This window comes from Pelobates fuscus, chromosome 6 (genome assembly GCF_036172605.1).
Source record: "Pelobates fuscus isolate aPelFus1 chromosome 6, aPelFus1.pri, whole genome shotgun sequence".
Lineage (NCBI taxonomy): Eukaryota > Metazoa > Chordata > Amphibia > Anura > Pelobatidae > Pelobates > Pelobates fuscus.
The window spans coordinates 27,971,903-27,995,098 of record NC_086322.1 but is presented as its reverse complement, the minus strand read 5'-3'; the positions used below and the strand labels follow the sequence as shown (position 1 = coordinate 27,995,098).

Genomic DNA, 23,196 nt, shown 5'->3' with positions numbered 1-23,196 from the left:
AAAAGGGCCTATCATGAACCCATTAGTGAGTTCATTCTGTAAAAGTTCTTGTAAGGTGTCTGGGTCTGTGAGAGCTGACTGTAGGTTGGGGCATTCCAAGATACCTGTGGGGAGTGACACAAACCCTGTGTGAAACCCGTGAGTGCACCCTGTCGTGAGAAACTCCACCAGATGTAAAGAAGGATGATTAGACAGGTAACGTTGCAAATTAGGTACGTTTATTGGAGTGGAAGCCTTTTTAGGGTACAACCTGTTAGGGCACATCATTTTGGCATGTGCCCTGAAACAAAGCGAGCACACGTGTAGCAGCCTACAGGCACTATAACTACAACCCCCAGCATTGAAATTATTGCAGACTTGAGCTTTACCCAAAAAGACAATCAGCCTGCCTAATTTGTCTCTAACTTCCCTCTGGGTAGAGGTGGACTGATAATCGGAGTTGGCGCTACTGGTAGAAGGGATAGCTACATTTTCGGGACAGAAATTAACCGAATGAGCTGCTGATGAGCATATGGCGCAGGAAGGAGTTTTGAGACCTGCAAAATGCATCAGAAATAATTCTGTGTCTAACTGTCCCCAGTCTGTGACTGTATTATATTGAGATAGTGATGCGGCTGATCTGGAGGAGAATGACTTGTGATAATCGTAAAAGGCAAAGCCCCCATACTAGCTCTATCACTTTGTGTAGGTATAAGTCTAGCTCCTCTCTGCGGAGGGGAAAAGCTGTACAGATCATGTCTCTGTAAAGACCAAATGCCAAGACAAATTCGGGAATGTTAAGTTTCCTATTTAGTCTAGGATCTCTAGCCTTCATCACTACTGATAGATCCTCAAACGTGTATGCCCTGTTCTCTACAACGTCTTGAGCCGCTATCAGTAGTGAGGCCAAGTTAACGTCCTTGCCCTCTATGATGTCACGTCTCAGAGTCTGCGGTATGAGGTGAATAGGATTGATTACATTAGTAGCTTTTTTAGCTGGTAGAGGGTTATCGTTACCTCTAGGGTTAGGCGCGGGCTGAGCAACAGGCCCGGGAACTTCAGGGACTGTTGGAACATTATTAGCCTCCAGATTATCCAACCTATTATTTATAGTAGATACTGAGGATACTAGGGAGGCCATCATGGCGTGCAATTCAGCCAGGCTATTTTGTACGTTAACCTCTGAACTAGGGCCAGGCCTTTCGTTATCCTCAGTAGAGTTCAACAAACGAAAAAGTTTTTTCCTGGCTGTAGCCGGATAAGGGATATTCCTCTTTTTGAGTTCTGCGGTGATTTTTGGGATAGTCCAGGACCGATAGCTGGAAGCTGGACTCGGAGGGATGGGTTGCCTTCTCTGCATGCCTGATCTGAGAGGGGTGCTGGTAACCGACAGATTGTCTTCTAGTACAGAAGCGTTGGACATGCTAAGGGCGTGAGGCAGAGAGGTTGGATTAGTACAGTACTGTAAATTACCGGAGGGACCCCGCTTACTAGATTAGTGCCTTCAGGCGAAATTGTATTAACTAGCTTATGTTGGTGGCAGCTGAGGCCCTAACTACTTGCCAAGTGGCTATGAGAGGCGCTACCTATGGTTTGGCTCGTGGGGCCTTTGTGCCACTGAGGTGGGTGGCGGGGTGTTGGCCTCTCGGTGACACGTAAAAGAATGTACAAACGTTTGGCCGTGACGTGTGAGGCCCTAACTATGAATTGAAGCAAGGCTTTAACTAAGCGTTGGGACGATTGGCCTGAACCTCTGAACGGAAGGGCTGACTTTATGCCTTGCGGGACCACTAAACTTATAGGCAAAGAGGCCTTAGGGAACATACCTAAATTGGCGGGAGTTTTACAACTAGTCCTAATCCCCCCCAGGGGCACACGAGTAAACGTACCTGCTGACAGTGTCGTACTAGGTATACTGTAGAGGAAGGAATAATCTTTACTTGACCTAATATTTGACTAAAGACGGGAGGATAACGCTTGTCCTGAAGGGAACCAACGGAACTAAAGGGAAAGAAACGTGACCTATTTATGTCAAGTACTTGCTTACCTGAAATAAACACACAAACGAATTGGGTGAATTGGAGGCCTACCTCTTTAATAACGCTGCGAATACGTATAACCGTGAAGGGCCACTTGCAAGTAGTGTCAGAACTAGTAAGGACTTTAACAGAAAAAAGAGGATATTAACAGCCATCTAATTATATGTTTATTTCTCTTTTTTCTTTTCTTTTTTAATTTTTTTTTTTTTTTTTATACCTTTAAGGGGATCATTAAATAACTTTAAGAACCAAAACTTTAGAGAAAGGAAGTACGTTTATATTAGACCGGACAAAAAAGAGAACTTAACTTAACACTCAGCTAACAAAATTATCTATTTGACTGCAATAATGTGACAATCACACATGAAAATGTAACAGTATAAATGAACTGGCTACATATGTAGATAACGTAAGACAACCCAGCCCGGCTAAACATGCGAGTCGAGATTACGAGGTGAATGTGTAACCGAACGTGTTACAGACCGAGAGTTTGCACGGAGCGGAGTTAGACACGAGCCCGCGAGAGTCAGGGCTAAACTTACGTTTTTGCCGTCCGTGTGATGCTAAGCAGTATTACTCACAAATTCAGCTGCAGAGCGTTTGAACCGGGCTGCCGGCGGGCGGGAAACTGACGTCACGGATCCGTGAACCGGAAGTACACTGAAGCACTTCCGAGAACGTCGAAGACAGGTAAGCAGGGGCTCACTCGGCTTATATAGGGAACTAAGTGCCTCCCACAATTACAGGCCAAGCCTTCTATATATATATATATATATATATATATATATATATATATATATATATATATATATATATAGGCAATTGAAATAGTTGGCTGCACTCTCGGATTTCCTTAAAACGTAGCTTTTATTGAAATATTTAAGAGAAAATCAACGTTTCATCCCCTCTTGTGGACTTTCATCAGGATCATGATGAAAGTCCACAAGAGGGACTGAAACGTTGATCTTATATATATATATATATATATATATATATATATATATATATATATATTGATACATTTCTTCTTCTAATTCAAAATATTAGTTCTTTCAGGGTGTAAAGGATCCTGCTATCCGTGCAGCGCTGATCCTTGAAGCGTCTCCCGAAATCCAAGCTGAAAAGAGTGAAGTAGTGATTATAGCTCCCAATTCCCCAAACATGAGTCGAGACTTCATGAAGGGGTAAAACGAATGTGTTTATTGATGGCCAAACTCAGCCCTTTTATGATGGTCTTCCAGCAAGGACACTCCCACATGGGACCTTGTGGAAGACTGAAACAGAATATACAGAACCAATCACTGTACTTTACAAATATTACACACACCCACAGGAAGAGTGTAACCCCTCCTCTCTATCCTGGAGATAATTAACTTACCCCTCCTCTCTATCCTGGAGATAATTAACTTAAGTGGTTGCAGAGAACCTAATTATCTCCGGGCAGAGAGAAACATGTGCTTTTTAGCTTTTAACAAAACTGTATTAAAATCAATAACTCTTGTTTCGCTGAACGAAGTCCCCATGTTCCACACACCCCCAGATAGCTTGGATCTGAGCACATATTATAGGCGAATAGCGCTCAGATCCCACGAACACAGTTCTCAATAACGTCGAGTAAAGTTTAAGTTCACCAGCTGTCCGTGCAAATGTACCCGAAAAGAGTTCCAGAGCGTCGACGACAAACTACTGCTGAATAATATACAAAAAAAGAGAGCGCTAGTATTGAATGAATTCTTCACTGTCATGGTGACTAAAGAACAGTCTAGATAAAGTAGGTGGAAGATATAACTATACCTATATATATCAGCTGCTAAAACAAAATACATTTTCCCTTCGTATAGTGGCAGTACTTACAAGTGGGATGTTCCTTAGGGTTCTGGACAAGAAGCTCCCCCTTCTTTAGAATTTAAATGCTGTGCTCCGCCTGCTGCCTCCATATAAGCTGTAACCCAGAGACACACACCAGTTCTTCTTGTCCCGGCAACGGGACAGACAGGTTCCCCCACAGTGCAGGTGGAGATTTGGTGCGTTCAGCACAGGTTGCTGACCGGGAGGTGAGTGCCCGATAGTTTCCCGGGCGGGAACTGAGCGGCAGTAGTACTTCCGGGTTCGCGTTACGGAACGCGACCAGGTACTGGCTTTTGTGGGTTTTTTCTGATCATTGCTCGTTACGCATGCGCACAGCGGTGGAACGCACGCCCGGGAGGTTTTGCGTTCCACCGAACACAGAATCGCGCTACTGAGCATGCGCAAAACGGTGTTTGGCGCCAAATTCAAAATTTGGACCTATATGGCTGTGCAGGACCTTCCTGACCCCAAGGGTGGGTGTACAGTCCTGGTTCTCCATGTCACCAGCCTCCTACACGGATCTTAGGTGATTTGAGGTGAGATTTATCTATTTAAACTCTCCTTTTTTCACCTTTCTTTATGCATGCTCCTGGAATTAATGTATTCTGGTGTTTTTTCCCCACAGTCCTGTGTCTCCAGATAAGACAGATAAGACAAGATGTCAACTTCTGTTCCGAAAAAAGCCACAAGCAAATCCTAAGCACTTATGTTGTCTGGAAGTGCAGTACCTCTACCTGACGGATGTCGCAAAAAAACATGCAATCAGTGCGCAACGGAACTGCTAGAAAAAGCCAAGCAGACTGATATGGCATCCTTCCTGGGCTGGTTTCAGGAACATTTGTCCCAGACATTTTGAATCTTTTAAAGATGCTGTGAAAAAGAACCGGCTATTCGGTAGAAACTGCCCACAAAGCGTAGGAGGAATAGATCTCATTCTGTGTCTGACGTCTCTTCAGGTAAATGCTCTTTTTCTTCACCTTCAGAATATTTCCAGCCTGGCTTCAAGTGTGGAGGAGGGGTTTCCACCAGAAGAGCTGAAGAAAGTTATTAAAGAAGTGATGACGGCAGTACAAGAAACTGAACCTACCAAGGGTAAGGTTAAAGGTTTCCCAATGTCTCCTAAAATATTGGATCTCCTTCATAGAGAATGGAAGAATCCTGAAAGACTTGCGTTTATTTCAAAGCATTTTAAACTGCTGTTCAAGCTACAGTCTGAAGAAAAATGGGAAGAGCTTCCTAAGGTGGATGTTCAGATTGCCCAGCTATCAAAGAAAACCACTATACCCATTGGCGAAGTCTCAGGGCTTAAAGACCCAATGGACAAACGGGCCGAAACTTTGTGTAGAAGAATATTCCAGGCCGCAGGATATCAGTGCAGAGATGAAATTGCAGGTTCAGCGGTTTTCAGAGCTCAGAGCGTTTGGCTACAAGCCCTGGAAGATTCCCTTATGGGAAAATCAGATACAGATCCTTCCCATCTCTTGTTCCTACTGAAACTCTCCAATGAATTTCTTTCGGATGCCTCTAATGAGTTTCTGCGTTTATCAGCAAGAATTATGGGTTTGTCGTCCGTAGCCAGAAGAGCGCTTTGGCTACGAACATGGACAGCTGATTCTGCGTCTAAGGCATCCTTATGTGACTTACCCTTTGAGAGGAACAATCTTTTTGGCACTCCTTTGGAAGACATTATTGGACAGATGTCAAATACAAAGAAAGCCCTACCTCTGGAATCAAGAACCAGGGATATAAAAGATTTCAGTACATGGGTCAGAGGTTTTTTCGTTACCAAGGGCGGTTTCGCAGGTTTCAAAAACATGGTGGAAACAACAGCCAGTGGTCTAGATAGGAATCCAACAGGCAAGACAAAAAGTGGAAGTTTTGACGCCATAAGAGTGGGAGGTCGCCTTCGGTTCTTCGCCCACGTATGGGAAAAGAGTACTTCAAATGGGTGGATTACAAGAACCATTTCAGAAGGTTACAGAATAAAATTTTCATCAAAACCACGTCCATCCTTCCTACTGTCAAGCTATCCTTTAAGAGTAAAAACAAAGGCTCTCCTAACAGAAGCTCTTCTTCTTTTAAGAAAAGATGTGGTAGAGAAGGTACCCAAACGTTGGGAATTTCAGGGAGTTTACTCACGCCTTTTTCTGGTTCAAAAACCAGATGGATCCTTTCGGCCGATCCTAGACCTGAAACAAGTAAACACCTGCATACCGTACCAGAAGTTCCGTATGGAAAGTATTTTGTCTGTGACACACATTTTCCGAAAGGGAGATTACATGGCAAAGTTAGATTTAAAAGATGCTTATCTCCATGTACCGGTTTTAGAATCTTCCCGGAAGTTTCTCCGGTTTGCGGTTTTAACAAGTAAGCGAAGGATTCTCCATTTACAATTCAGGGCTCTTCCCTTTGGCCTATCCTCAGCTCCTCGAAAATCCTGTCACCCATAGCAGCAGTTTTACGTCTGAACGGTATCTCGATTGTTCCATACCTGGACGATTGGTTCCTGAAAGCCCAATCAAGACAACTGCTAAATCTTCATCTCAAGATTGCAATGAAGGTTTTTTTTTTTTTTTTTAATTCTTTATTTTCATTGTGCATGAAATAACAATAGGCGAGCAGAGCCACAATAGCAGCTGCAGGCTTTTCATAACATTTTTACAAATTAAATTGTGGCAGATTAAACAGCACTTTTTTTTTTTAAAGCAAACATGCAAATATCTATCGTTATGACAATAGTAGATATATATAGATTCACTAAGCTATACAAGCCTATGAATTGTCAAGTTTAGTTACGTTTAAGATTATATTAAATGTTATATCATGTCTATAGCATTGCAATTCTGAGGATGGCAAAGGTTAACACTTTTGATATGTTTACAACTGTGTAAATTCTCTTTTTAGTTAGGAATCAAAATGATTAAACAAGATTTACAAGAGATAGTAGTAACCACTGAGAACCTCAAATCTTACAAGCAGAGAAAAGGAGATAGTCTCCACTGCACAGTGCTTCCTTAAATGTATTGCTAAGCTATTTGGTAAATACAGCCCACCTTGTTTCAAGAGAACCGTGGGTTAATCCCAGGGTTGCTTAGGTATTGTCTGGGGGTGGGAGGCTGATGCAATATGAGCAACATTATTGTACATGGGAATTTCTATGGTTGAGGACTGTGACTGCGCGGCACATATCAAATGTTTACAGAGTAAAAGAAAGTAAATTAAAAAAGAAAACACAGACTAAGATGAAACATGCTAATAAGGCATATCAATATGGAGCTGTACGCTGGCTATTAAACCTCTTCGCAGGGTAGGAGAGTCCATCGGTAGGTAGTTGGTCAGGGATGCTAGGAGTGGTAGTCCCAAAAAGTGCTGTCCGAGTGGGGGATGTGGAAAAAAGGCAAGTTACTCAGCCAATGCCCCCTCTCGCGGCCCATTCCTTCCATGTGCTAGGGGGTGCCGTTGGGGATTGCCATAGCGTGTCCCTGGGTGTCGTCAAGCCAGATCTCCGCATGGGTGGCAGCTTGTGGGGACAAACTCGCCGCTGGACAGGTCCCTTCATGGTTGAGGAGGCTGAGCGGGGTGAGAGATGGCTCCATTGCTTCGCATCGCTCGGGCACTTTGTTTGTTTCTGCCGTCTGGTCACTGAGCACCGGGCGTATACGGCATTTTCACTGTCAGCCGAGCGAGGTAAGGCAGTCTTCCAGCTCCTGGTGTATACTCTGGGCTGCCCCTGGGTGCCAGTAGCCATGGTGCTTCGGGTTTTCCCCTTTGAAGGGTAGTGAAGTGTCTTGCCTGGCTGCCGTTGCAGGTGGCAACGTGGTCTCCTTCTGCGCGGGCAATGCTTTGGGGCTGGGCCCCTAACCATCTTCTTAACGGGCAGACGGACACTTGGCACTGTTAGTGTGGGAGCCGCTGGTGTCGGAAGTCGTGCAGTTCGGCTAGCCATTCTGTTCCAGAATTGGTCACAGATCGCGTCAAATCTGGCCTTGAAACGAGTGCTCCATTCCTGGCTCTCTAGATCTGCTTGGGAGTGTGGAGGCCCTGCTGCGGCAGCCATTTTGGGTACTTCGCTTAGTTGCATGCTTGTCGCTGAAGGTATGTGCTGTGGAGACAGGCTTACCCAGTGGGGACCGGGATAATCCCCACCGGTCCAGGGGGGGGAGGGTACTGTAGGGCCCTGCTGTGGGCTGCAGAGCGAGGAGATCGGCCGCTCTCCCCCTTGCCAGCAATTTTGTAGGCCTCGGTCACCGTAGCTTGGGGTCTCGGGTGGGTAGGTCGTTGATTAGGGTGTCCAGAGGTGCACCCCGAGAATCCCCATTCAATTATGCCCCTTTAGAGTGGGTTTGTACCAGGTTTACGGGGTATTTTCCCCAAAATCAGGCATATATTGCAGGAGCTGAGATTTGGCACGTCCACTCTGCTTGGCAGCTAGGCTCCGCCCCCCTCAATGAAGGTTTTTTAAAGATCACGGTTGGATCCTGAACCTGGAAAAATCCAAGCTGACTGCGTCACGAATTCTAGAATTCTTGGGTCATCGAGTAAATTCACAGTCCCTATCTTTTTTTTCTACCAATAGTGAAACAAATGAGGATTTTAAAAGCCGTATCAAAGCTACAAAAAAACCTATGCTCTATCAGGGATGCTATGAGGTTACTGGGCCTCCTCACTTTGGCAATCCCGGCGGTAGCCTGGGCAAAGGCAGAATCAAAACCATTGCAAAGGGACATCGTTTCCCAATGGACACGAAAACAGGAAGATCTAGACTCGCCCTTCCACCTATCCGAAGGGCTGAAAAGACAACTGAACTGGTGGAAACACAGAAGCAACATCTCAAAGGGCCTATCGTTTGCACAGAAACAGTGGATTACGATAACCACAGATACCTTCCAGATGGGTTGGGGCGCCCATCTAGGTTCTCAGTTCCATCAAGGTCGTTGGAACAGCGTGGAGGCAGGCGCTTCCTCAAAATTTCAGGAAATTAAAAGCGGTTTGGAAGGCACTGGTTTCCTTCAGTTCAGCCATCACCAATCAGTCAGTGAGGATTCAGTCGGACAACGCCACTACAGTGGCTTATTTGAATCACCAGGGAGGCACGAAGGTGAAAGCGCTACAAGATCTCTGCTACCGCATAATGTCTTGGGCTCAAGCGAATCTTCTCGCTATATCAGCTACCCATATCAGAGGGTCTCTTAACATTATTGCAGACGACCTCAGTAGAAGCCATTGGTCTCAGTCAGACTGGGCACTGTCAAGCCAAGTTTTCTGGGAGCTGGTTTCATGCTTCGGCAGGCCAGAGATTGCCCTGTTGGCCACAAGGTGAAACAGAAAAGTGCAAAGTTTTGCTTCTCTCCATTCAGGAGATTACCCAGATGTCCTAGACGGTCTATCGATCCCTTGGAGCTTCAACATGGCTTATGTTTTCCCTCTGGTCGCTCTTATACCACGGATTGTTTGGAAGTAAGATGGAGAAGGCAAGAAATTTGGCAGTCCTGCCCTTCTGGCCGAACAGAAGTTGGTTTTCAGAAGTGGAAAACATGACAATCTCACGTTGGCATCTCCCAGTCTCTTCTCAAATATTGGAGAATGTGACTCTCCCCGTGGAAACTCTGGAGATTTTTCACCTGACGGCATGGTTGCTGCAAGGGTGATCCTTCAAGGCCATGGTCTTTCTGACCTTTTATGTGATGTGTTGCTGTCTTCTGTCCGCTTGTCCATTTCGAAAATCTATTTCAGAGTTTGGATTAAGTTCAGAACCTGGTGTTCACTTCGAGGTTTGGATCCGGCCAAATCCCGGAAATTCTTTCTTTTTTGCAAGATGGGTTTGAAGCCGGCCTGGGAGTATCTACGCTTAAAGGCCAGATTTCAGCTCTAAGTCACTTCCTGGTTCGTGTCATTGCCTCAAACCTTCTTATTTGAAGATTTCTTAAATCCATAAGGCTTAAGAGGCCTCCTAAGTTAGTACCTTTCCCTACTTGGGATCTGTCTCTGGTGCTTCAAGCCCTTTGTGAACCACCGTTTGAACCTTAATGGAGGTTCCTATCAAGTTACTTACCTTCAAGACGGTTTTCCTGGTGGCTATCACCTCTGCTAGATGAGTAGGTGTGATCCGAGCTCTCTCTTCCTCTCCGGAATTCTACATTTTTTTTCATCAAGACAAGGTGGTCCTGCACACCAAGCCTTCTTTTTTGCCTAAGGTTATTTCTAGTGCGGCTATTAACCAACCTATTGTCCTGCTGGCTTTTTGTCATCTCCTACATCGGATCTGGAAAGAAAGTGACATCTCCTAGATGTTAGAAGATCCCTGAAAATCTATCTTCAGAAGACTCAGGGATTTAGATCCTTGGATCATCTATTTGTATACTTTCATGGCACTAACAGGGGTTGTGCTGTCTCAGGACCCTCTTTGGCCAGATGGCTGACGTATACAATCAGGTTGGCTTATCAATCCAAAGGGATTCCCTTAGTTTCCCTTTAAAGGCTCGTTCCGCTAGAGCTATGGCGACCTCCTGGGCTGAAAAAGCAGCCGCCTCACCTGAAGACATCTGCAAAGCTGCTACTTGGTCTTCCTTACATAATTTTATCAAGCATTGTAGGCTGGACGTATTCTCATCATCTGAAGCTGCTTTGGGCGTAAGGTGCTACAAGCTGTGGCCTGCTGAGTTCCCACCCTTTGTTTTATGCAGGGGTCTTGCTATATCCCACTTGTAAGTACTGCCACTATACGAAGGGAAAAACAGTAATTTTACTTACCGTAAATTCATTTTTTCTTAGTATAGTGGCAGTACTGGCTTTCCCTCCCTTTCAAATAGATTAAATTCTATGCATCATTCGGTCTCCGTTTGGTTCTTTTGTATTATTGGTGTGTGTCTCTCGGTTACAGCTTATATGGAGGCAGCAGGAGGAGCACAGCATTTAAATTCTAAAGAAGGGGGAGCTTCTTGTCCAGAACCCTAAGGAACATCCCACTTGTAAGTACTGCCACTATACTAAGAAAAAAGGAATTTACGGTAAGTAAAATTACTGTTTTCCTAGTTTCTACAAAAGTATGTATATATGGGTTTCAGCGCTTAGAAGATATTCCCCTCATTAATAATGAGGGTCTTAAAATATAAAGGGTTATAAAGGATAATCAAACCTTGTGAACCTCAAAGATCAAGGGTAAAAGCAACCAAGATCCAAAATATAAGTAGAAAAATATAAAAATAAAAATGAATAATAAAAATCCATAAAAAGACCAAAACAAAAGCAAAAGAAAGTCCAAAGTCAGCAAAAACTAAGTAAAAGTTCTGCACAATAATAGTCCAATGATGCAGTGGTTGGTAGGGGTCCAAATATGTGGAGATACCTTAGATAAAGGGAGACAAAACTGGATATGGTGTAACTCTGTGACACAATTTATTTCTCCAAATACAAATATAAACTCCCCCCCTACATAAATACTCTTACATAAAAAAGTCTTAAATGATTATTTTTAATGATCCCGGCCGGCCATGTGTGAGCTGTGCCGGCCGCCTGGCTCCCCCTGCCCACCCTGTGCGGCCACACAGCTCACACATGGCCGGCTGGGATCACAGGAGCCTAATCACTGAAAGGGGCTGTCAGCCCAGCCCCAGGTGCCGCGACCCACCGGGAAATTTCCCGGTATCCCAGTGGGCCAGTCCGACCCTGCTGACAGGTGAAGTGAATAGCATTGATTATATTGTTACAGTGGCACATGTCAAGATGTGGGATATATAAGGCAGCATGTAAACAGTCAGTTCTTGAATTTCATGTGTTGGAAGCAAGAAAAAAGAAGCAAGTGAAAAGATCTGTGTGACTTTAACAGGTGCCAAATTGTGATGGCTAGACGACTGGGTCAGAGTATCTCCAAATCGACAAGTCTTGAGGGGTGTTCTCAGTATGCAGTGGTTAGTATCTACCAAGAGTAGTACAAGATAGTGCAACTGGTGTACCAGCATAGGGGTCATGAATGCCCAAGACTTATTGCTGCACATAGGGAACAAAGCATTGCCCATCTGGTTCGATCACACAAAAGAGCTACTGCAACTCAATTTGCTGAAAAATGTAATGCTGGCAATGACAGGAAGGTGTCAGAACTCACAGTGCACCGCAGTTTGATGTGCAAGGGGCTGCGCAGTTGCATACCGGTCACAGTGCCCATGATAACCTCTGATCACTGCTGAAAGGGCCTTCAATTAAAATGAGAATTGAGCAATGAAAGAAAGTTCAAGGAAAATTGGCCAAGAGGGTTATCCACAGATAAAGGGAACAGAAAAGGGGGTAACCCTAGGGGAATGGAACAAACAAACATCGGTAAATTGGTAGAAAAAACTTAAACAAAGATACACTTTCATATGGTAATTCTTATGAACATAAGGTGATGATATTCCCCTTACACCATTGGCATGAAAATTGAGTCATAATATGTATGTACAATAATTAACAATGTTTTTACCGTTTGTGACACTGGTGATTTGTATTTATACCATAAAAGCTTTCTTAATGTGCAACACAGTGACTGCTATTCCAATCTAGAGTTTTCAATTTATTTTAAATGATTCACTGTTAGATTTTTATTTCTTATTATATATGTGAGATTAAAAGCATATAGCTATTAATAATGTTACTCCAGATGGTTTAACCTCTCTTATGTTTTGGTTTGCCAGTTAAATATATATATTTTTTTCAAAGTTTAAAGTAAATGTTTATGTGGCTTTAATGTTAAAGTATCCATTCAAAATTAGGCAAATAATTGGTAATAAAAGCATAAATCTGGTTTGTAAAATAAAGCATGTAATCATTGTAACTCTATTATTTGCTAGGAGAAAGTCTCTCCTCTCAAAAAATAAAATGGCAGCATGGCTTAGGTTGGCAAAGTTGCATCTGAACAAACCACAAGACGTCTGGAACAATGTCCTTTGGACAGACAAGACCAAAGTGGAGATGTTTGCCCATAATGCACAGTCACATTTGGCAAAAAAACAAACACAGTATATCAGCACAAACACATAACTGTCAAGCATGGTGGTGGAGGGGTGGTGATTTAGGCTTGTTTTGCAGTCACAAGGCCTGGGAATCTTGCAGTCATTGAGTCGGCCATAAACTCCTCTGCATACCAAAGTATTCTAGAGTCAAATGTGAGGTCATCTGTCTAACAGCTAAAACTTGGCAGATATTGGGTCATGCAACAAGATAATAATTCCACACCAGCAAATCTACAACAGAGTGGGGAAAAAATAAAATAATCATGTACTGGAGACTCTTTCTCCAGAAGGATATTGATTCTTTGGAAAGAGTTCAGAGCAGGACTGCGAAACTGATTCATTGATTGCAAGATACAATTTACAAGGAAAGATTAAATGATCTTAACATAGATAGAAATATTTAAATACATAAAGGAAATCAACACAGTAAAGGAGGAGAGTTTTTTTAAAAGAAAAACTACCACAACAAGAGGATTAGAAGGGCAAAGGTTTAAAAATAATTTCAGGAAGTATTACTTTACTGAGGGGTTGTGGATGCATGGAATTGCCATCCAGGTGAAGTGATAGAGGTTAACAATGAAGATGTTTAAGCATGCGTGGGATAGGCATAAGGCTATCCTAGCTATACGATATGGCCAGGGACTAATGAAAGTATTTAGAAAATTGGGCAGACTAGATGGGCCAAATGGTTATCTGTCATCACATTCTATGTTTCCATAAAAGTGTTTTGTTTGATATATTTAGAGTGATATCTACCTCTAATCACATACTGGATAGGTATATACCTGTGTAAGTACTTTAATTTAATGTTATGTGGAATACATTGTCACTGTGGTTCCTATATTCAAAAAGGGTTCAAAATCCTTGCCTGGAAATTATATACCTGTGAGCTTAAAGGACCACTCTAGTGCCAGGAAAACATACTCGTTTTCCTGGCACTAGAGTGCCCTGAGGGTGCCCCCAACCTCAGGGACCCACTCCCGCCGGGCTCTGAGGGGAGGAAGGGGTTAAACTTACCTCTTTCTCCAGCGCCGGGCGGGGAGCTTTCCTCCTCCTCTCGTTCTTCCTCGCGACGTCATCGGCTGAATGCGCATGCGCGGCAGGAGCCGCGCTCGCATTCAGCCGGTCGCATAGGAAAGCATTCATAATGCTTTCCTATGGACGCTTGCGTGCTCTCACTGTGATTTTCACAGTGAGAAGCACGCAAGCGCCTCTAGCGGCTGTCAATGAGACAGCCACTAGAGGCTCTGGAGGCTGGCTTAACCCTCAGTATAAACATAGCAGTTTCTCTGAAACTGCTATGTTTATAAAAAAAAAGGGTAAAAGCTAGCTGGACCTGGCACCCAGACCACTTCATTAAGCTGAAGTGGTCTGGGTGCCTAGAGTGGTCCTTTAACTTCTGTTGCTGGGAAAATATTTGAAAGGTTATTAAGGGATAATATTCAAGAATTCCTTGAGAAGAACGTGGTTATCAGCAAAAACCAGCATGGTTTTATGAAGCATGTCATGTCAAACTAACTTGATTGCATTCTACGAAGAAGTAAGTAGAAGTATAGATCAGGGTGTAGCATTGGATGTGATCTATTTGGATTTTGCCAAGGCATTTGATACAGTTCCACACAATAGATTAGTGTTCAAACTCAAGGAAATCGGTCTAGATGAAAATGCTTGTTCTTGGGTAGAACATTGACTTAAAAATAGAGTACAAATAGTTATTATTAATCGTAAATTTTCAAGCTGACAGAGGTGGCAAGTGGTGTCCTTCAGGGTTCTGTTCTGGGACTCCTTCTATTTAACATGTTTCTAAATGATCTTGAAAAAAAAATTGAATGTTTCAGTGTTTGCAGATGAAACAAAACTCTGTAAAATACAATGTGAGCAAGATATTACTTTGCTGCAGAGAGATTTAGATAGACTGGGGGACTGGGCACTCAAATGGCAGGTGAAATTTAACGTTGAAAAATGCAAATTTATGCATATACACAAGCGAATTAGGGATAACAACACACGAAAAGGCCTTGGGAATTGTTAAAGACAACAAACTATGCAACAATGTGCAATGTCAATCAGCAGTGGCTAAAGCCAGTAAGGTATTGTCATGCATGAAAAAGGGCATTCATCCTCACGATGAGAATATCATTTTGCCTCTTTATAAATCACTGGTAAGACCACATATTGATAAGGATATTATGGCACTAGAAAAAGTGCAGAGGTGGGCTAAAAAATTAATAAATGGAATGGAACATATCAGCTATGAAGAAAGGTTAACAAATTTAAACCTATTTAGTTTAGAAAAACGTCGCCTGAGAGGGGATATGATATCATTATACAAATATATTCGGGGCCAATACAAACCATTGTGTGGAAATCTATTCACAAACCGGACTTTACATAGGACACGAGGTCATGTGTTTAGACTGGAAGAAAGAAGATTTCGTTTAAGGCAAAGGAAAGTTTGTTTTTTTTTACTGTAAGAACAATTAGGATGTGGAATTCTCTGCCTGAAGAAATGGTTTTATCAGAGTCCATACAGATGTTCAAACAGCTACTAGATGCATACTTGCAAAAACAGAATATTCAAGGATATAATCTTTCAATGTAGGGTAATAACTGCTTGATCCAAGGATAAATCCGACTGGCATTCTGGGGTCAAGAAGGAATTTTTTTCTTAGCTTGTTGCAAAATTGGAAGTGCTTCAAACTGGGTTTTTTTGCCTTCTTTTGGATCAACAGCAAAAAACAAATGTGAGGAAGGCTGAACTTGATGGACGCAAGTCTCTTTTCAGCTATGTAATTATGTACCTATGTAACTGTTTTTGACACTTTACTGGAAATCAGGAGGTTTTAAGGATTTTATGATTTTTTGACGGCGCTGTTCACTTTTAGATTTTTGGATTCTATTAAATTGGTGAAATTTGAGTGATTGATTTCACAGTGTTTAACAACTGCACCTTGTTCACTATTGCACACAATTTTGCTAATGAAAAATATAAAGTATTTTTGACTCCCTTCCACCAGAGTCCTGTTTAAATAGGGCTTCTCCCTCAAGTCTGTGGTGGCTAATTTTATTATATGTAAAACAAACCAACGAAAGTAGAATTATGAAGAAGCATCTATGAGCATTAGAGAACATGCTTATTTTAAGTAGGATACCATTTGTTTATTCTCAGCTTTGAATTGTAAGCTTGTGTGGGTAGGGCCCAAGTTATACAGTAATTAGTGGTCACTGACAAATAATTCATTTCCAGCTCTAGTCTGATTGGCTGAAAGAATCAACACACCAATAATGAAATATATTGTCCAATTCTTCTTTATCCTGCTTACTCTTGCTGGGTTTCATAAACATGCAGTAGTAGAATGCATACCAAGTAAATCATTAATATTTGCTCTGTTTACTTTACAGCTACACCACTACATAAAAAAATTAAAAGATTATTTACAATTGCAACGTAACTATACTTTTAATGAAGATGGAGATTTTTCCTTATATTATCTAATTACAAACTGGGTACGAACATCTAACTACACTCTCACTCAACAGATAGGTTTGTACTCGGATTTGGAAATGGATGATAAAAAACTAGCCATCTATCCGAACAAAATAACGTGGAGAACCAAAGGCAATGAGGTGAGAGCAGCTGTAATTGTCCCCATGTGTTTAATGTGCTATGAGATTTCAAGATCATTATAACTACCATTATAAAGTAACCATTACTGTGTCCTGGTATTTATAACTACCATCAAGTTTAGTCATATGTTTTCACTCTAAGCTGTTTGACCATATCCAGTTCCAGTATAATTTTCCCATCAGTAGAAAGAGTAGACAGCTGCCTACCGAAGTTGGTATATAGGCTTGTCTACATTTACTAGAGAATTGCATATTATATATAATAAACCCTTGCACTCAAAAAAGATGATACCCGGTGCTCTGGTAGCTAAGCACTATATACAGAAACAATACCGGCACTCCAAGGTTTTCCAAATTATAATCTTCTTTATTCTTAATGACATCAACGTTTCAGCTCCCTTACAGAGCTTTCATCAGGATACCCTATATATATTATATATAATTTTTTTTTATTATTATTATTTTTTTTTGATGCATTTACATTTTGGTAATTGTGTTCTTTTTCATTTGTGGAATGAATGAAAGATACATCTTGGCTCTCTTGTTCTTAAAATCAGAGATCATGCAACAGAGAACTAGATTTTTGGTGCGAGGAGGGAAATGTCGTACTTACAAAACCCTGAGAAACAAATTCAGATTTGCTTAGGTGACCTTAAACAATGTCCCAAATGAACCAATCTCTAAAAAATCCAAAATACAATTTCTCATTGAATACTACTGGCATAGGTAAGATAAATCTATATGAAAAGGTTACTGAATGCACAAAGTTTGATTTCCTGTTGGTAATTGGTAAGGCATTTGATTTGATTAGTTAGGTACTTGCTATTGATTGTTGGTTAATTAGCTATTGTTTGCAAATAAGCATAGGCCTACCCAGGTGTTAAACATTCCTAGTGGGTGGTGATTTAGGACCCTTTAGATAAGGGTTGTTGTCATTAGCTTGGCTAATATAGCATGGTTGCTACATCTAAGTGCTGCTTCTAAGTGTGTGATTGGAGATAATCTGGAGGTAATCTGAGGTATTCAGGAGGACAAAAAAAATTAAAAAAAATAAGATATGTTTGATTTAAATAATTCACCTCATTAAAATGGCAGACTTAGTTCAGTGTAATAGTTGTTATGCTTTTGTTTCCACTTTTTGGAGATTTGGATGTGGTCTAATCTGTAGACAGTTCTCTATATTGCGGAAAGATATTGTATTTTTGAAGTCTGAGATTTGTAAATTATCTGGTAAACAAACTCAGGCTGGAACTGCTGCAAAGCCACTGCCACAGAGACGTACTAGGAATAGCACATAAATTACTGTAGGATCTGGTAGACCTGTGGATAAAAAGGCATATTGCACAGTCTGTTGCTCTACATAATTCATTTTCTGCACTTTCAGAGTGTAATGGTGTTATGGAGACATTCTCAGGCACCAGGTGTAGTGGTGTTATGGAGACAGGAACTGAGGGTAGTGGTGTTGTGGAGACAGGCCCAGGCACTGAGGGTAGTGATGTTGTGGAGACAGGCTCAGGCACTGAGGGTAGTGATGTTGTGGAGACAGGCTCAGGCACTGAGGGTAGAGATGTTGTGGAGACAGGCTCAGGCACTGAGCGTAGTAGTGTTGTGGGCACATGCTCAGGCAGTGAGAGTAGTGGTGTTGTGGAGACAGGCTCAGGCACCAAGTGTAGTGGTGTTGTGGAGACAGGCTTGGAGACTATGGTGAGGCCTAATAGAAAGCAGTTGTTGTTGGGGGATTCTATCATAAGAGGTGTGGAGATGGACAATGGTGGTCTTGTGAAATGTCTTCCCGGAGCTACTGCTCACAGAGACAGGCAAAGTATTTGTAATATTTTTAAGCTTGGACAAATGACTTGGCTTGCAATGAGGTTTCAGAGGTTAAGGAAGTTTTTAGTGTTTTTGCCAATGATATATGGCAGGTTGCTTCCACACTGTCATTCTCGGAAGTTCTGCCTGTGCATAACACTCAGAACGACAGGTGGATGCATATTAGAGACTTTAACTTGTGACTTGGTGAATGGTGTCAGGAGCAAGGATTTGGCTTTATTTCTCATGGTAGCTCTGTTTGGAATGGAAATAAACTGTACAAAAAAGATGGTTTGCATCTTTCTCAAAAGGGATCAAATGTTCTCAGTGAGCAGTTCATAGGTTTTGCTAGGATGTATTTAAACTAGGAGGAGGGGGCAAAAGGGTGATAAAACATCAATCCAATTGCCCCCCAAAACAAGGACAGAAGGTGCCTGTAGCAAGTGTGTTAAAAAATGATAAGCTTAGAGTCATGTCTACAAATGCTTGCAGTTTAGGGAATAAGATCTATGAACTTGGCCAATAATGGCAATTGATAATGTAGATTTAGTCGCTGTTACTGAGACATGGTATAATGAGAAAAATGACTGGGACATAGCAATACCAGGGTACTCTTATATATTTTTCTATATAGAAAAGACATGGAAGGCAAGAAAGGGGGAGGGGTGGCCCTGTATGTGAAGGATAGCATAAAATATAGCCTAATACAAGTTAGTGAGGCGAACATAGAGTCCGTTTGGGTTAAGTTAGAATTTGGTAATCACACAGTAACTTGTGTAGGTGTGATTTATAGGCCCCCAGGACAAATATAAGAGTTAGATAACCTACTAGTTGAGGAAATAGCTAAAATACAATGAAGGGGGAAGTTATCATCATGGGTGACTTTAATCTTCATGATGTGAATTGGAAAACCAAAATAGCGGCTTGTGCCGGGAGCACACATATTCTAAACTCCCTACTGGGATTGCCTCTAAAACAAGTCGTTGAGAAGCCAACTCGTAAAGAGGCCATTCTAGATTTAGTGTTAACAAATGGAGCTTTGTTATGAGATATTACTGTAGGTGAAAGTTTAGGATCCAGTGATCATCAGTCAGAGTGGTTTAACAGTGACTGAGTCACACAACACAAAAACAGAAGTTTTAGACTTTAGAAAAACAGACTTTTCTAAAATTAGAATATGTGTAAAGGAGTCATTATCAGACTGAAGCAATTTAAATGGAGTCCAAGAGAAATGGAATTATTTAAAATTTGCACTGCTGAAGGCAACAGAAAATTGCATTACGCTTGTCAGTAATAGCAAAAGATTTAAGAAACCATTGTGGTACTACGCATAAGTGGCCAAAATAGTAAAAAACAAAAAGTTAGCATTTAGTAATTATAAAAAAAAACAGAGTGAGGAAGACAGAATGATCTATAAGATTAGGCAGAAAGAGGCTAAACAAGTTATAAGAGCTTCCAAATCACACACAGAAGATAAAATAGCACAGTCAGTAAAAAAAAGGAAACAAACCCATTTTTAGATACGTACATGAGAAAAGAAAAGTAAAACAAGGATTAGTTAGATTAAAAACAAAAGAAGGAAAGTATATAGAAGAGGATAAAGGTCTAGCTGACTGTCTCAATTAATATTTTTGTTCAGTATTTACAAATTAAAATGAAGGAAAGTGGCCTCAGTTAGGAAAAAGGACAAATGAGTCATTTGTCACATGTCTGTTTACAGAGGAAGAGGTTCTATTTCAACTGTCAAAAGTAAAGACAAATAAATCAATGGGACCTGATGGAATACACCCAAAGTTATTAAAAGAGCTTAGTAGTGTACATGCAAAGCCATTAACCGATTTATTTAAGCAATCATTGTAAACAGGAGTAGTCCCAGAAGATTGTAGGTTAGCGAATGTTGTGCCCATTCACAAGAAAGGTAGTAGGGAGGAGTCGGTCAATTATAGGCCAGTAAGTCTTACTTCAGTAGTGGGGAAAGTAAAGGACACCATGTTAAAGTATCGGATTGTTGAACATCTAAAAACACATGGGAGGGGGGGCGTGGCTAGCAACTGAGTTAGATGGCAGCACATTAGGACAGCTCCTGAGCTAATCGGAGAAAAATCGCCAAAAACGGAGGTAAACAGTACACATGGGGAACCACAAAAAGGCTCAATCGGGCACCCAGCATACCGGGAAGACCCCGGCAGGAAAAACAGGTACCGCAACCCGTCTGTTTAAAGAATATACCGACCACGTGTCGGACATCGGCGAATCCAATATGGCGCCAACGGCGGCTAATACAGACTCAAACCCGCTGAGCTCCACAGCATCTGACATTTCTCATACCTCCACAGACATGGATATAAAAGAACTCCTACGAAATCTTCCATCAAAAAACGATTTAGCACAAATGCTAAGCAGACTACCTACTAACCACCTTTCAACATAAAATGGATGGCCTCAGCTCAGACATACAGCAGGTAGGCCGCAGAGTGCAGGATTTAGAAGATGAGAGGGGGTCTCACCAAACCCAAATGCAAGCACTATCAGCTAAAGTTCAAGTTCATGAATGACAGCTATCCATGCTACAGCGCTCACTGGATGATGTTGACAATAGGGGCATAAGGAATAATTTACGCATAAGGGGCTTACCTGAGGCCGAGGGGGAAAATCTATACACCACCTCATCCTGGGCCGCAAGGCTGACACCCCGGTCATTTTGGACAGGGCACACCGTTCACTAAAACCCAAAATGGGGACGGGAGAAATACAGAGAGATGTTATAGGTCGTATCCATTACTTTGCTCTCAAAGAAGAGGTACTGAGAAAATTAAGGGACACCTCCACTCCAATGCTATACCACGGCAATGAAATACACATTTTTCAGGACCTCTCATGGCACACTCTGCAAGCTAGAAGAGCCCTGAGGCCCATAACGGACCAACTACGTGCACGCAACCTAAGATACAGATGGGGGTTCCCCTTCGCCCTAATAGTCAACACCCGTGGATCCACCTACACGATCACAACTCATCAAGACATCATCCCATTCACCAAAGCGCTTAATCTGGCAGAAACGTCTATCATGGACTGGTACGCGCCTGATCCGGCCTTGGCAGCTTCGTCAGTGCAGCAACGAACGAGATGGAGATCTCTGGCAAAGAGACAAAGAACGAACCCTATAGGAACTCTGCAGAGGGAAGAGAGAAGAACAGGCGATACCAAGAAAGACTAAAACGGACTCCCATAGACATCCCCAGTTAAACCATCATGTACTCACGTACTCACTTACCAGACTAACAGTCCCAGATACCATACCAAATACGGTCAATGTACTAGCTTGGACATTTGCCGACCACGCCAAACCAGTCGTGATTAAGCACAGACACCCCCGAACAAGGATAACTCTGCTTGACTCATCGTTCAAGGTCGTATGTATAATAAGCTGTATGTAGCCAAATTTTGGTCCAAAATGTGACCCTTTACTGACATACCAACGATGATCCCTAACCACTCTTACCCTAGACACAAGGTAGATAACAGGGCCCCACACATATTCGATAGTGAGGACAGATCTGTAAGAGTAAAACCAACAGGGCCGGGGACTGACTAAGACTGGTTCTGACGGAAGATAAGGGACCGATAATAGCCTACCCGGTAACAATCTAACATTACACTCCCCAACAATGTAGGGATTGGAACTACCACCGCTACCACCGCTTCATACTACACGTTCTCCTCTCCTCTAACCTCACACTAATGACATACACAAACCTCCAAGAAGCAACCACAACCTTTCAAGCGATTTTACTCCGTGGGCTCATTTAAAAGCTCATCACACTTTAGACACTGAACCATCCAGGAGACGAGTAGCGGCAATAAAAAAATAAAAATAAAAAAATAATAATAATAATAATAAATAAAATAAAAATAAAAAAATCTGCTCATACAGTACCCCACATGCTCCCCAACCTTTATTAATATCGGGGTCATTTACAGTTAGCCCTCTGTAGACTACGGGAATTCTCAGGGGCAGACCCCAGGTATCCTACAGTTGATCGGACACAACAACCCACTCTTCATAACAACTTAAAAAACCAAACACACGACCGACTCACTGTATTGTATATAGTTTTGTTTATGTTTATATTGTGCTACCTAAATTACTTGTCATAGTACTAACTACCTGCTGGTTTTTGACACACAAAGAACTCAATAATCTGTTTAGTTGTATACTGCATTCACTGTATACTGTATGCGAAAGTCCAAGGTGCACTCAGGTTCACTTGTACACACTTAACAACACACCCCACCCCTTCTTCCTTTCAAAACTTGATAATGGCAACCATAACAGTTTTATCCCACAATGCCAGGGGTTTAAACAACCCCGAAAAACGACACTTAGCTCTCACAGATTATCACAGACGTAAGGCCGAAGCAGTCTTTATACAGGAGACACACTTCCGAAAAGACTCAGCCCCATCTCTTAGATCCAGACACTTCACAAAGGGATACTTCGGAAATTACACGGAATCAAAGTCTAGGGGTGTAGCAATCCTCCTCTCCCCCCATTTACCATTCACCTACAAGGAACACATGTCGGACGACAATGGTAGATATATATTCTTGAAAGGCCTAGTAGGATCAACATCAACAACCTTCGCAAACATATATCTCCCTAATAGAAAACAATGCCGGGCATTACGCACGATACTCAAAAAACTAGAGGATTTCACAGAAGGCCTTCTGATTTAAGGGGGAGACATCAACATCTCGCTAGATGGGGCACTGGACACGACATCTCACACACAATCATATCAAGCATCCACGAGAGGGCAGATCCAAAAACTCCTAGATGCACACCAACTATATGACTGTTGGCGAATAACACACCCAACAAAACGAGACTACTCATACTACTCGTTTTC

General features: G+C 42.1%; 1 protein-coding gene across 1 annotated transcript in view; it reads left to right on the top strand.

Annotated features, from left to right (window-relative positions):
• LOC134566029 (uncharacterized) overlaps positions 1 to 23,196 on the top strand; it is a 116,940-nt gene that overhangs the window by 74,393 nt on the left and 19,351 nt on the right. Inside the window, exon 7 of the mRNA XM_063425743.1 lies at positions 16,391 to 16,477. Coding sequence (XP_063281813.1) covers positions 16,391 to 16,477 — 87 coding nt within the window. The remainder of the gene's footprint in view (positions 1 to 16,390; positions 16,478 to 23,196) is intronic.